The sequence below is a fragment of the Spea bombifrons genome, chromosome 7, assembly GCF_027358695.1.
Source record: "Spea bombifrons isolate aSpeBom1 chromosome 7, aSpeBom1.2.pri, whole genome shotgun sequence".
Lineage (NCBI taxonomy): Eukaryota > Metazoa > Chordata > Amphibia > Anura > Pelobatidae > Spea > Spea bombifrons.
This window is the reverse complement of record NC_071093.1, coordinates 21,463,742-21,476,762: the sequence shown is the minus strand read 5'-3', so window position 1 is coordinate 21,476,762 and position 13,021 is coordinate 21,463,742. Positions and strand designations below refer to the sequence as shown.

Here is a 13,021-nt window from a genome sequence, read left to right as displayed (position 1 = left end):
GACAGGAATACTTACCTCCAGAACATGATAGAGAACTATACGTTTATTATCGTTTTCTTGACAGGCAGGAGAGTTTTAGATGGGTGGCACTGAGCGATTCTTATCGGCATATTGTTTAGTGGTACTTTGAGCAGAATGCAATGTCCTGAAGTGTCTGGAGTTCAACTAAGTCTTCCAGAAACTCCAGGGACAGTGTTCTCCCTTGGGAGGCCAGGTAAAGTAACAGTTTGCATAAAAAGGAGACATTCTAATAGTGCTTTGTCTCTGGTTGTTGTATGTAAACTCTGCACTGGGTAAAAACTGAAGCCAATCCTCCTGTAGGTAAGAGGCGTAGCATCGTAGATAGTCCTCCAGCGTTTAGTTGAGGCTATTTGTTTGGCCATCTTGGGGAATCGCTCTATCACTCAGGTCAACAATTAAATCAATGGCGATATCAGATCATAGCATAGAAGGTAATGAACAGAGAAGACCTGCAGGATTGGTTTGGGCACATACAGCACATGAGTGGTTGAACAGAACCACATTGTGGGATAGTGAAGGCCACCAGGAGTGATGCTGGACTAACTTGGTAGTTTTCCTCTGACCCCCGTGGCTGGATAACAGGGAGTCATAACAAGACTGTAGAACTCGTAGACAAATGTCTTGTCACGAAAATACAACAGTCTATTAGATCTTGAAGCTTAAGTGGAGGGGATATTAATGGAGGAGGCACGTATGAAATCTACAAGGGATGGTTGCATAGCCAAAAAATTACCTGGAGATAGGACAGGTCAGACACAGGTCTCTCTTGTGCAGGAGCCAGGTGAAGACACAAGAGAGTGTGTTTTTATTCTGGAAACCAGGACTGTAAGTTATGTGTAGGTTAAATCGAGCAAAAAAGTGCCCAGAGAGCCCGCTTGGGGAGTAGTTGTCTGTCCGTAGATATTGCAGGTTCCAATGATCAGTATAGATGGTCGCAGGATGTGCAGAGGCCTCTAGTAAGTGTTGCCATTCTTCCAGTGCTTGCTTGATAGCTAACAGTTCTTTATCTCCTGCGTCATAATTGACCTCAGGTGGAGTGAGTTTCCAGGAGTAATATGCCATTGGGTGTAATTGTTTCTTCTCCCTTTGCCTCTGGGAAAGTATAGCACCTATGGCTATATCTGAGGCATTTACTTCCACGTGGAATGGTTTTGTAGTGTTGGGTTGGATCAGACCTGACGCATACGAGAACCCTTGTACGAATCTCCTGTAAAAATGAGCAAATCCACTAATGCTTTGTATAGTCTTTTTATCATGGGGTACAGCCGAGATGTTTGTAGGGTCCATTTTATGCTTCCTGGTGACAAGAGAATCCATGAAATTCTACTGTGTAAACGTTTTTCAAATTTGGCATACAGGTGATGTGTTCGAAGGTGGACCAACACCTTTTTCATGTGCTCAGTCTTCAGAGAAAGAGAGGTGAAAAAAATTAGTATATTGTCCAGAAAGACGACCTAAGAAGGTCATAACAACATCAGTTAAGGAATGTGGCAGGTGTGTTAGACAATCTGGGGGGAATAACGAGGTACTCGTAATGTCCATAATGACTTTTTCCTTCTACAAACCAGATTGTATGTACCACAAAGGTCTTTTTCTGTAAATACAGTCTTTATTCGGTCCAATAGTTGTGCAATCAGGGGTAGCATATAGCGATTCTTAAATTATTTTGTTGAGTGTCATGACTTACCTGCCCTCCAGGAAATCCGCTCCTCGCCTCCACCACTCCTGCTTGCGACAAGCGAGCAACTTGCGGGATCCATGGGCATGCCTCCCGACTTCTGGGAGAGAGGGTGCGCGCCCGACTAGGAGACTGACAGGCAGTGTGCTTGACTGGGAGACGGGTGCAAGTCTGAGTACTGCTATGGGGGCTTGGTTTGTAGTTGTGCCAGATTTAAAAGTCGGGAATGCCAATCTGCAATGCTCTTCTATTTTGGATTACTCGTGTACCGACTTTGGCCGACGTGTGTTTGACCTTTGGCTAGTACGACTAAACTCACTCTTGGGGTGAAGGTTCTGGGATATGGGTGCGTGACATTGAGGGTCCCAGTAATCCACGCAAGGCCAGAGACTCCCTTCTTTTTTACGCACAAAGAAGATCCCTGCCCCGTCAGGTGATGTGGATGGACAGATAAATCCTTTATTTAGTATTTACTGAATAAATTCCTTTAGATGCTTAAGTTCAGGTTCGGATAATGGGTAGATCCTGCCGAATGGTAGGAGATTGATGAAAAAGTCTGCTGGGTGATAATCGATCAGCTTTCTGTTTATCAAATACATCACAGTATTTAGCATGAGAAACCTATCCTTCTTGTGTGATGGTTGGGATGGTTTTTGTTGTTTTTGTTTTGTTTTTATTGAAAATATAATGCAATTTACAGAAAATGTGCTGTAATATTGTAATAAAAATATAGGGCCAACACAAACCTCATATCAGGAACAACATATATATATATATATATATATATATATATATATATATGAGTATATGCGTCAAAAATAGGCAGAGTCACTTATATGCAAACAAAGGTAAAACATTTAATACAAACAAAAATAGAAGAAGAATATAAAAAGTAGATAAAAAAAATAATACAAAATAAGTCTTACAAAACCTTGGAGAGGAATTTAGTTCATAGCATCTGTCCTATCCATTCCTGAGGATGGAGGGAGGGCGTGTTCGGGATGTGAAGAGTCCGTGGATGGCAAGTACATCTTCCCTCAACCTCTCCTCCCATGCCTCTCTATACCATACAAATGCCTTGCTTATATGCGGTTAGGATAATGATTTCAGTCTATTGGTCTTCACCTGATTGGGTGTTCAAACATGCTTACTAAGGTCTTTACATGCCCTGTTACAGTAACAATTATACCATGCATTAACAAGTTACTATCCTATCTATAGAATGCCTGTTCAGCAAATCCTTCATTCCGTACTTAAAGTCAAGGAAACACTTTCCCAAACTTTGAAACCTAATAATATTTCTTAATTATCATTTATTTATGACCAGTGGTTACATATCTTTGACTATTGCCTATACCAATAATTACATATGGTCCTTTTATATTACTGGGGTTAAAAGAGATGTTAAATGTGTTAGAATCTTTTACAAATATCTGGTAATCCTACAAACCATGAGGAGAGCTGAAGTATATGTAAACATGTAAACAAATAATAGTCCATCGTATATCAGGTCGGGGGCTATCCGAGTCTGGATGTTTCAGTTCTTGATTTTCATGAAGAGTCTGATGAGAGTAGAAGGTGGAGACACTGATGATCAGTGGGATCGAGTCTTGTCTGAGTAATTCCGTCATGTACCGGTTTCTGTGTTGGAATGTGTGTTTAACTTGCGTGCGTGTTTGGATGGGGAGTGAGTTAATGTATGGTAGCCAGGTGTGGAAGAAAGATGCAGTGGCAGTTTCTTTTGTGCGTTGTGCTGTTCACCACAACATGCGGAAGAGGTGGGACAATTTGGAATGGAAAAGTGGAAGAGCTTTTTTCGGGTGACTGCTGCTATGATTCTTTGTATTTTTGTGTTTCTGGGATGTGAGCGTGTGATGCAGAGTATGGCGTAGCTAGGTGAAAGCCCTATTTTTTTGTGAAGGTCACAGTTGGCATTTCTTTGAACCTGTTGCCATAGTGTTTGGGAGTGTGGACAGTGCCATAGACAATGGGTCAGGTCGGCTGCGGGATGTTTGCATTTGGAACATTGATCTGTATTGGATCTGCCCGTTTTGTAGCTTTGTGTCGGGGAGATGTTCGTGGCATGGAAGGTTCTGTAGAACATTTCACCGTATAAAGAGGACGGGATTGTTTTAAGCATTTTTAGATGGGCCTTCAGTATGTCTTGTGTGGTGAGAGCGGGGTCTAGGACTAGCCAATGTCTAGGCCCCGTACGGAGTGATTCAAAATCTATGCTGAGTCTGATCATGGAGAAAAGATTAGATGTTGATTGGTGAACGCGGGACGTAGGTAGTAGAAGGCGGTCTAAGGGGTTTTCCCAGTCATCCGTGTTTAAACGTTGTATTTGTGAGTCGGCAAAATGTTTTGGTTGCGTGTATGAGAATTGTGTGATATTTAAATCTGGGTATTTATCTCTAAGTTGTTCAATGAATAGAACACTCATTGTGGTTTGATTCAAAAGGTGTCTTATGCCGGTGAGTCCCTTATCTGCCCATTGTGGATGGTTGGGATGGACCAATCAATGTATGGCTTGTGTGTTCTTAATCATGACAATCCAAGAATTACAGGAAAGAGGGGTGATGTAACCACATCAAAATACAAACTCTCTAGGAGTTCCTATACGGACTTGTAATGGTTCTGTCTCATCTGTAACAGATCTCAACTTGAGAGGGTTACCATCCATCACCTGTGTATATACTGGATTGTCTTTGACTAGCATTTGAAGACCGTTTCTTAGCAAGACTAATGTCAAAGATACAGCAGCTGACTCCATAATCCACAATGGCAGATAAGGTAACAGCCATTGATGGATATGAAAGCTATGAATAAGTGAAGTGAACCATAAGTAGGGGGCAGATAGGGGCATAACTAGAAAATTGCCCCGGGGGCCCTCTGACTATAACAGCTGTCTGTGCCATCATTGCCCCCAAACAACTGGTCTGTGCCCCTTGCCCCTCTTCCAACATACAACATATAAAAAACACACACTTACTCATACTCACTAACACACTGCATCTCACTTACACATGCTCGCAAACACCTACACATGCTTACACACACACACACAGAAATACACATCCATGCTTACACAAACACACAGAAGTACACATCCATGCTCACATACTGTCAGATATTTTATCACAGAAAACATGTATTTCTATATTCTGTGATTTTATACAAAATGGAGTCAGAGCCATTTTATTTTATTTTATCATATAATGATTATTTCTTTTTGTCCTTGTTCCCTCTATAATTGAGAACAAAGGAGTATTCATGTATAATGATGTTTCAGTGTATATATGATACAATTAATGTTATCTTCCATAAGTTAAGGAGTAGACACTGCATATCCTTAGGAATGTAAATTGGAATGGGGGATACATGGGAAGACTACCAAGATCTGAGTTACTATCTAGGAAGTAACACCTGGCGATAAGGGTGACCAAGGATAAATTCCAAACACATATGTAATGGTTTTAAGTTAATTCTTAGACCAGAGCGTCTCTCACAGGTAAATTAAGAAATTACAACGGTGTAAATATGAGTAGAAATTCTAATTATAATGGGTAAAACCCACCGTTATGATTGGAGAATTCCAATCAAGAGGTGGAGGCTATGATAATAAGCTCCGTCTTTAAAAGCTTATGTCTTTAATAATTGAAAAAAACGGACCTTAAAAAAATCGCACCCTGAAAGAGACAGACCCTGACGGACTTATTCACAAATTTACCCCAGAGAATTGGAATCTTAAGATTCTGGCCCCCTATTTCACTCTTAGAGCTACTTAGAGTTCTAACCTATATAACTTGTAGGAAGTTATATTCTTGCCCACTTAATTTCTTTCCAATGAACCTGCATTAAATTCTACAAGGACCAGTTGGACAACAGCAACAAGTGGTGGTAATTATAATTGTTTTATTATTCTGAATAGAGGTGAATTTTGTCTTCTTCGTATAGAATTCCCTGTTTCTGGGAAATAGTATATTGCATTATTGTATATGACGGCTTGTAACATAGTAACATAGTAACATAGTTCATAAGGTTGAAAAAAGACCAAAGTCCATCAAGTTCAACCTATATACATATTGTGTCCCTACTGTGTTGATCCAGAGGAAGGCAAAAAACCCTTATGAATCAGATGCCAATTGCCCCATACCAGGGGGAAAATTCCTTCCCGACTCCAAATATTGCAATCAGAGTAAATCCCTGGATCAACGTTCTGTCCCTATTAATCTAATATCCATAACTTGTAATATTATTGCTTTCAAGAAACACGTCCAGGCTCCTTTTAAACTCTTTTATTGAGTTTACCATTACCACTTCCTCTGGCAGAGAGTTCCATAGTCTCACCGCTCTTACTGTAAAGAACCCCCGTCTGTGCTGGTGTAGAAACCTTCTTTCCTCCAGCCGTAGAGGATGTCCCCTTGTTACAGATACAGTCCTGGGTATAAATAGGTCCTGGGAGTGATCTCTGTACTGCCCCCTTATATATTTATACATAGTTATTAAGTCCCCCTAAGCCGTCTTTTTTCCAAACCTAAATAACCCTAATTCTGATAATCTTTCTGGGTACTGTAGACCTTCGATTCCCCTTATTAGTCTGGTTGCCCGTCTTTGAACCCTCTCCAGCTCCACTATATCTTTCTTGTACACTGGTGCCCAGTACTGTACACAGTATTCCATGTGTGGTCTGACTAGTGACTTGTACAATGGTAGAATTATTTCCTTTTCGTGGGCATCTATGCCCCTTTTGATGCACCCCATGATTTTATTTGCCTTAGCAGCAGCTGCCTGACACTGGTCGCTACAGGTAAATTTACTGTTAACCAAGACTCCTAAGTCCTTTTCCATGTCAGTCGTCCCCAGTGTTTTCCCATTTAATACATATTCCCAGCCTGGATTTTTCTTCCCCATGTGCATAACCTTACATTTATCTGTGTTGAACCTCATCTGCCACATCCCAGCCCAAGCCTCCAACCTATGCAGATCCATTTGTAATCGTGCACTGTCCTCTATTGTGTTAACCACATTACAGAGCTTAGTATCGTCTGCAAAGATTGATACTTTACTATACAATCCCTCTACAAGGTCATTAATAAATATATTAAAAAGAATAGGACCCAAAACTGACCCCTGTGGTACCCCACTAGTAACAGTCACCCACTCAGAGTATGTACCATTAATAACCACCCTCTGTTTCCTATCACTGAGCCAGTTACTTACCCACATACACACATTCTCCCCCAGCCCAAGCATTCTCATTTTATGTACCAGCCTTTTATGTGGCACCGTATCAAATGCTTTGGAAAAATCAAGATATATGACATCCAGCGATTCACCCCGATCCAGTCTTGAGCTCACCTCCTCATAAAAGCTGATCAGGTTAGTTTGACAGGACCGATCCCTTGTGAACCCATGCTGATATGGAGTCATACATTTATTATGTAAGGGACGTAACCGTAATTTAACAAAACATATTACAACAAAACAATGACTGAAAACTTTTCCACTTAATAACTCAATAACAAATATATATATATATATATATATATATATATATATATATAAAATTCAAGTACCTTGTTAACTGACCTATAACCAAGAAAGCATCATCCTTCATCGTCTTGACCTCACTCCTACAATCCTATGTCACCAGTAAGGCAAGTTATTTTCCTAGATCGGTGTTACAATCACAGGTTTGTACAAGCCTTATTGCCAATTTAAAAGTGTTACAGTACAGTATGATCTTCCTAACTGTAGAAGATCATGACATCATCCCAGGCTCTCTAATTCCCGAATAAAAATTTTATTTTACTTTAGTTACGTTAGTACTCTACCATATATAATGCACAATAAAAAGTATTTTAAGAGGAAATTTGTTTTTAAATAAAGGCATATAGTAAAAAGTAAAATTGCTGAAAACAGTCTTATTCTCTTATTCTGAGAAAAAAAATGTTCTTATGGGATTAACTTCAATGAGTTACCTTCCTACATTTAGAATGACTTATTAATGTATTTTTTCAATAATTTACATCTTAAGCAATATGTTTTGTTTCAGGTTATAACCATCCAGCCCTTATAAAAATTCTACAACAACCAAACAATCTGGTAAGTCCAAAACGGTTAATGCCAATTCCCATGTTTGTTAGTTTATCTGATGAAAGTGGCAAGGTTTCTTGATTTTTGTTTTACAAGTGTTTCCAAAATAAAGATATTATTTGTAAATATTCTAAATGTTCAGCCTGGAAAGAAACTTTATGCAGTAGAAAAATTATTGTTGCTACTGTAGACTCCAACTATGTAACATTTCCAGGGTCCTCTTATTGTGACATGTAACTAAAGTTTGGTGGCAAGAAAGCCGTACTCTTGAGTAGAAACCATTTATGAATCTATGGAATAAAAGTAATAAATCCCTTATATCAATTTACAACGGATGGCATTTACAGGATTCCTAAATGTCCTTCAGCTCCAGCAATTGCCAAAAAATGTATCTGTAACAAATTAATTGTGGCCAAAGCTACATGTAAGCCAGCATTTATTTGACTATGTCTACACGATTTTACAGTTAATTGTTAATGCTTGCGCATGCCTTTTAAGCTTTGTCATTGTGGTGCTGTCATTAACCGCTTTATTCCCCTATGGACACACCGGTAAGTCCAAAATGCGCATCCCAAGAATCCCCTATGGACCTACCAGTATGTCCTGCACTTCTTGCAGCGGCAGTGACACATCCCTGCCACTGCAGGGAGATCAGGCTGTTGTTTGACAGCCTGGACTTCCCCCTAACAGAAGATGCCAGCATCGCGGGCTTTCTGCTGCCCGATCTGATGTAACAGCTTCCGGCACGAAAGCCGGAAAACTGTTACATTCGTAAATGCGGATTGCGGGATTGGGCATTCCCTTCCAGGTCACTGTTGACGTCACCTGCTGGGATATCTGATCGCTCCGATGAGACACATATGCTGTCACCCTCCTCCCATGCTGAAAAACAAAACTGATTAAAAAAAGTTAGTGATTAAAAAAGAATAAAAATCTTGGAAAATCTATATAAATTAGGTATTTCTGAAATCAGGACACCTGAATTGATAAACTTGGAGGGGATTTTCCATCACTTTACTTAATTTTGTGAGGATTCAGAGGTAACATTTATAAAAAAAAAAAAAAAAAAAAGAGGTTTTTTTCAAATTTATCGTTCTAAACGTTCAGCTAATCATCTAACTATTGTATCAAAAGAAAGCTCTATCTCTCCTTGAAAAAACAATATACAGTTTACATGGGTACACTATTCACAGGAAAAGAGAATAATCGCTGAACCGACATATCGCAAAAATGGCAAAATTGCTCTGGGACTTGAGGTACCAAAAACCCCTGGGATTGAAGGGGTTAAAGATGTAAATGTCACCAGGTTCATGCAGGACTGATGTAATAGCACTGATTAACTTTGAAGATGCCTTACACGTGCACGGTGTAAATTCACTATGGCGTCTAGGATGGCTAGGCACATTGTTCCATAAATTGCATGCGGGATATTACTTTATAGATTATCCCATCAAGTGGGGGCAGGTTCTTGAAAGAGAATTAAATCCCAAAAACAAAACACCAAAGAAAAAGTAAGAGCTGTTAAAACTCCGTTAGTTAGCTACAGATTAAAACGTAAAGAAAAAGGTGGGATATGTCAAAATTGCCAAATATGGTAATTTGAGTAAAGGGGAGCTACTGATTTTGTATTCCTCCAATGTAATCCCTATTTCCATTAGCCCAACAACTGTTCATCACCTACTTTTCTCTTGATATCTCCCCATAATGAGGTGCAACCATGGCAAGAATACTAGCCCTATATAACCCTATATAAATGTACATTTAAGTAATAGCCATATCCTTGAGAGTAGACACAGTATTTATTCATCTTCATTTATAAACAACATGTCTAATTGTGGACTGATGAATATTAAACTTTTTGAGATTACTTTGCAACCCTGCAATTTATTTTTTGTGCGGCATGGTTTTTTGATGCTTCTTGAGTATAACAAACTCAAAAAGTGTATTTTGTTATGTCAACGTAGCTCTAAAATCGCATTTCATTAATTGGACTCCTGGTTTGTTGAAGCGATTAGCAATGGTTACATATTATGTTTAATTTGGGCAAGAAGATTTAATTTATGTTATTAGTTAAAACAGATCACTTTTGTTCTTTATTGTAATTTATTCAGAACCAAAGGGTTCACTTACTTACTTTTTGTTGCCACTGTATATAAATGATGATAAAGATCTAGTCAACTGCTAAATAAATACTCCTGTTCGGTTTTTACAGAGGAAGAGGTTCTGTTGAACTCTCCAAAGTAAAAACAAACAAATCCATGGAACCCATTGGCAAACATCCAAAGTGAAGATTATATCAAACTGTTAGAAAAAAGATGTGAGGAAGTTTTTCTTTACTGAGAGGTTGGTAAATAAATGAAACGGCCTCCCATCAGAAGTGAGTCTAAAATACCGACAGTACATACATTCAAAGGGTATGACAAAACTAGAATTGACAGACTGAAAACCGCTTTGGTAAAGAAGAACATTTTTATTACCGTGATTATCACTGATTGGTCTTACTGATCAATGTTCGTGGCCTAAATGTGTCACTTAAATATGATCTGATAGCGGTTCATGTTATTTTAATTTCCAGTGTTGATTTTATTTAGCCATTTTTAACTTACCGTATTTGCTCGATTATAAGACAAGGTTTTTTTCCGAGCAAATCTCTCTCTGGGTTGTCTTATAATCAGACCTCAAATAGGTCTGACTATGAGACTAAGATCCAGATCCCCAGCAATGCGGGAAATCATGCGGGGGGACCGATAATAGAGAAATCCCCCCCAGGGCTGTAAGTGAGGCGAGTGCCCTTGGTGCACTGGTTGGATTTCTGTCACTGAGCACTGGGCGATGAGATATGACATTTATATCCCAGCCTCGGCGCTCAGCATAAACAGCTGTGCGCAGCTGCACTGCACTAGAGAGGCAAACCAGAAGGAAAGGAGGAAGAGAAAGCAGAAAGGAAGAAGATAAAGGTAAGAGATGTGAAGAACGAAGGGAGGGGTCTGATGTGCAAAACGAACGGGGGGGGGTCTGATGGTAGATATGTGTGTGTGCATATATATATAGTGAGGCATGTATATGGGCAATGTTTATGAATGTGTATGGGCACTTGGGCAGGCATATATGTGTGTGTGTATAGGGCAGGTGTGTATATGTGTGTATGGGCACGTGCATATAAGGGCAGTGTATGTGTATATGTGTGTATGGGCAGTGTATATGTGTGTATATAAAGAGTGTATTTGTCTTATAGTGTATACGTCTGTGTAAGTATGTGCAAGGGCAGTGGAGGCATGTGTGTGTGAGCAGTTTATGTATGTTTGGGCAGGCGTGTATAAGGGTAGTGCATATGTGTGAGTACTGGCAAGTGTGTATGTGCAGACAATTGCAGCGTAGAAATGTGTTTTTGTGGGCAGGCATGTGTAAGAGCAGTGCATATGTGTGTGAATGAGCAGGCATGTCGTACTTAAAGGGAAGAGAATGATTCCCTGTAACACATGTTTAACTCAGGGGCACCTAGGGTTAAATCCAGGTCTATTTCTGGTTAAAATGAGTGTGTGTCGCTGTATGTAGCATTTGGAAACGAGAATATTTCGGGGTTCTACTTGGTCTAGGGCATCACTAATACAAAGCGCCACGTGTTAAATCTAGGGGTAGGCAGAGTAAGTGAAGGATGTGTTTGAATGCGTGTCTTGGTATGATAGCGTATGTTTGTGGGTATGTTATTGTACACATCTGTTTTTATGGGTATGTTAGTATGTTTTCAGGTGTGTTATGGTGGGCATGTGTCTAGGTATATTAGGGTGGGAATGTTTTGGGGTGTATTATTGTGTGTGTGTGTGTTTGTATGTTATTCAAGTGTTGCTATGTTCCTGTGTTAAGAGTCTTAGATGGTTCCTTCAATACATCATAGTAGTCTCTGTGGCCGTGTCCAGTGGGGTCCAACTGTGGTTGTAAGATTTTTCTGTTTCTGTGGGAATTTTCTCCCATTCATCTAGTAGAACGTTTTATGAGCTGAAGGTGATATACCAAGACATTTTGGACAACACTATGCTTCTAACTTTGTGGGAACAGTTTTGGGGAAGGTCCTTTTCTATTCCATCATGACTGTGCCCCAGTGTACAAAGCAAGGTCCATAAAGGCATGGTTGCAAAAATTCCCCACAGAAACACTCCAAAATCTTGTGGAAATCGTTCCCAGAAGAGTGGAAGCCGTTATAGCTGCAAAGGGGGGCCAACTACATATTAATGTCTATGTATTTATAATGCAATGTCATAAAAGTCCCTGTTGGTGAAATGGTCATGTATACGCTACCAGTAAAAATGCTATCCCCCTCAGATTTTTAGGGGTTCCTACGCCCATGGACCTGAATCCTCCTGTCTTCCCCCCCCAACTTACCGGTGCTTCTGAGTCCCCGGTGTGTAGCCGGGGCAGCGTGTAGACGTCTACTCGATTCGCTTGGACAACTTCCGCTGCAGCCGGAAGGATGTGTGGTTAGGATGTGTGCCCGATGGACGCAAACAACTCCGGCTGCTAACCGCAACTCCTTCCGGCTGCAGCGGAAGTTGCCTACGGAAATGGTACAAAATAATTTCCAACAGAGACATTACCAAGAACTGGACGTCCCTCCAAAATTAAAGAAAAGACGAGAAGAAAACTGGTCAGGGAGGCTTACAAGAGGCCTACTGCAACATTAAAGGAACTGCAGGAATTTCTGGCAAGTACTGGCTGTGTGCTACATGTGACAACAATCTCCCGTATTCTTCATATGAATGGGCTATGGGGTAGGGTGGCAAGACAGAAGCCTTTTCTTTGCAAAGACAAACATCCAAGCCCGGCTGAAGTTTGCAAAAACAAACATCAAGTCCTCCAAAAGCATGTGGGAAAACTTTTTGGCCATAATTCCAAAAGGTATGTTTGGCACAAAAACAACCCTGCACATCACCCAAAGAACACCACACCCACAGTGAAGCATAGTGGTTGCAACATCATGCTTTGGGGCTGTTTTTCTTCAGCTGGAAGTTAGGGTGGAGGGAATTATGAACTGTTCCAAATACCAGGCAATTCTGGCACAAAACCTTCAGGCGTCCTTTAGGAAGCTGAAGAGGAAGTTTACCTTTCAGCACGACAACGACCCAAAGCACACATCCAAATCCACAAAAGCATGGTTTCACCTGAAGAAGATTAACGCTTTGGAATGGCCCAGACCTGAATCCAATTGAACATCTGTGGGGTGATCTA

General features: G+C 40.2%; 1 protein-coding gene across 2 annotated transcripts in view; it reads left to right on the top strand.

The window, feature by feature from the left end:
- ABAT (4-aminobutyrate aminotransferase) overlaps positions 1 to 13,021 on the top strand; it is a 335,639-nt gene that overhangs the window by 99,971 nt on the left and 222,647 nt on the right. For both annotated transcript variants that reach the window (XM_053472272.1, XM_053472273.1), the window contains exon 6: positions 7,758 to 7,807. In XM_053472272.1, coding sequence (XP_053328247.1) covers positions 7,758 to 7,807 — 50 coding nt within the window. The remainder of the gene's footprint in view (positions 1 to 7,757; positions 7,808 to 13,021) is intronic.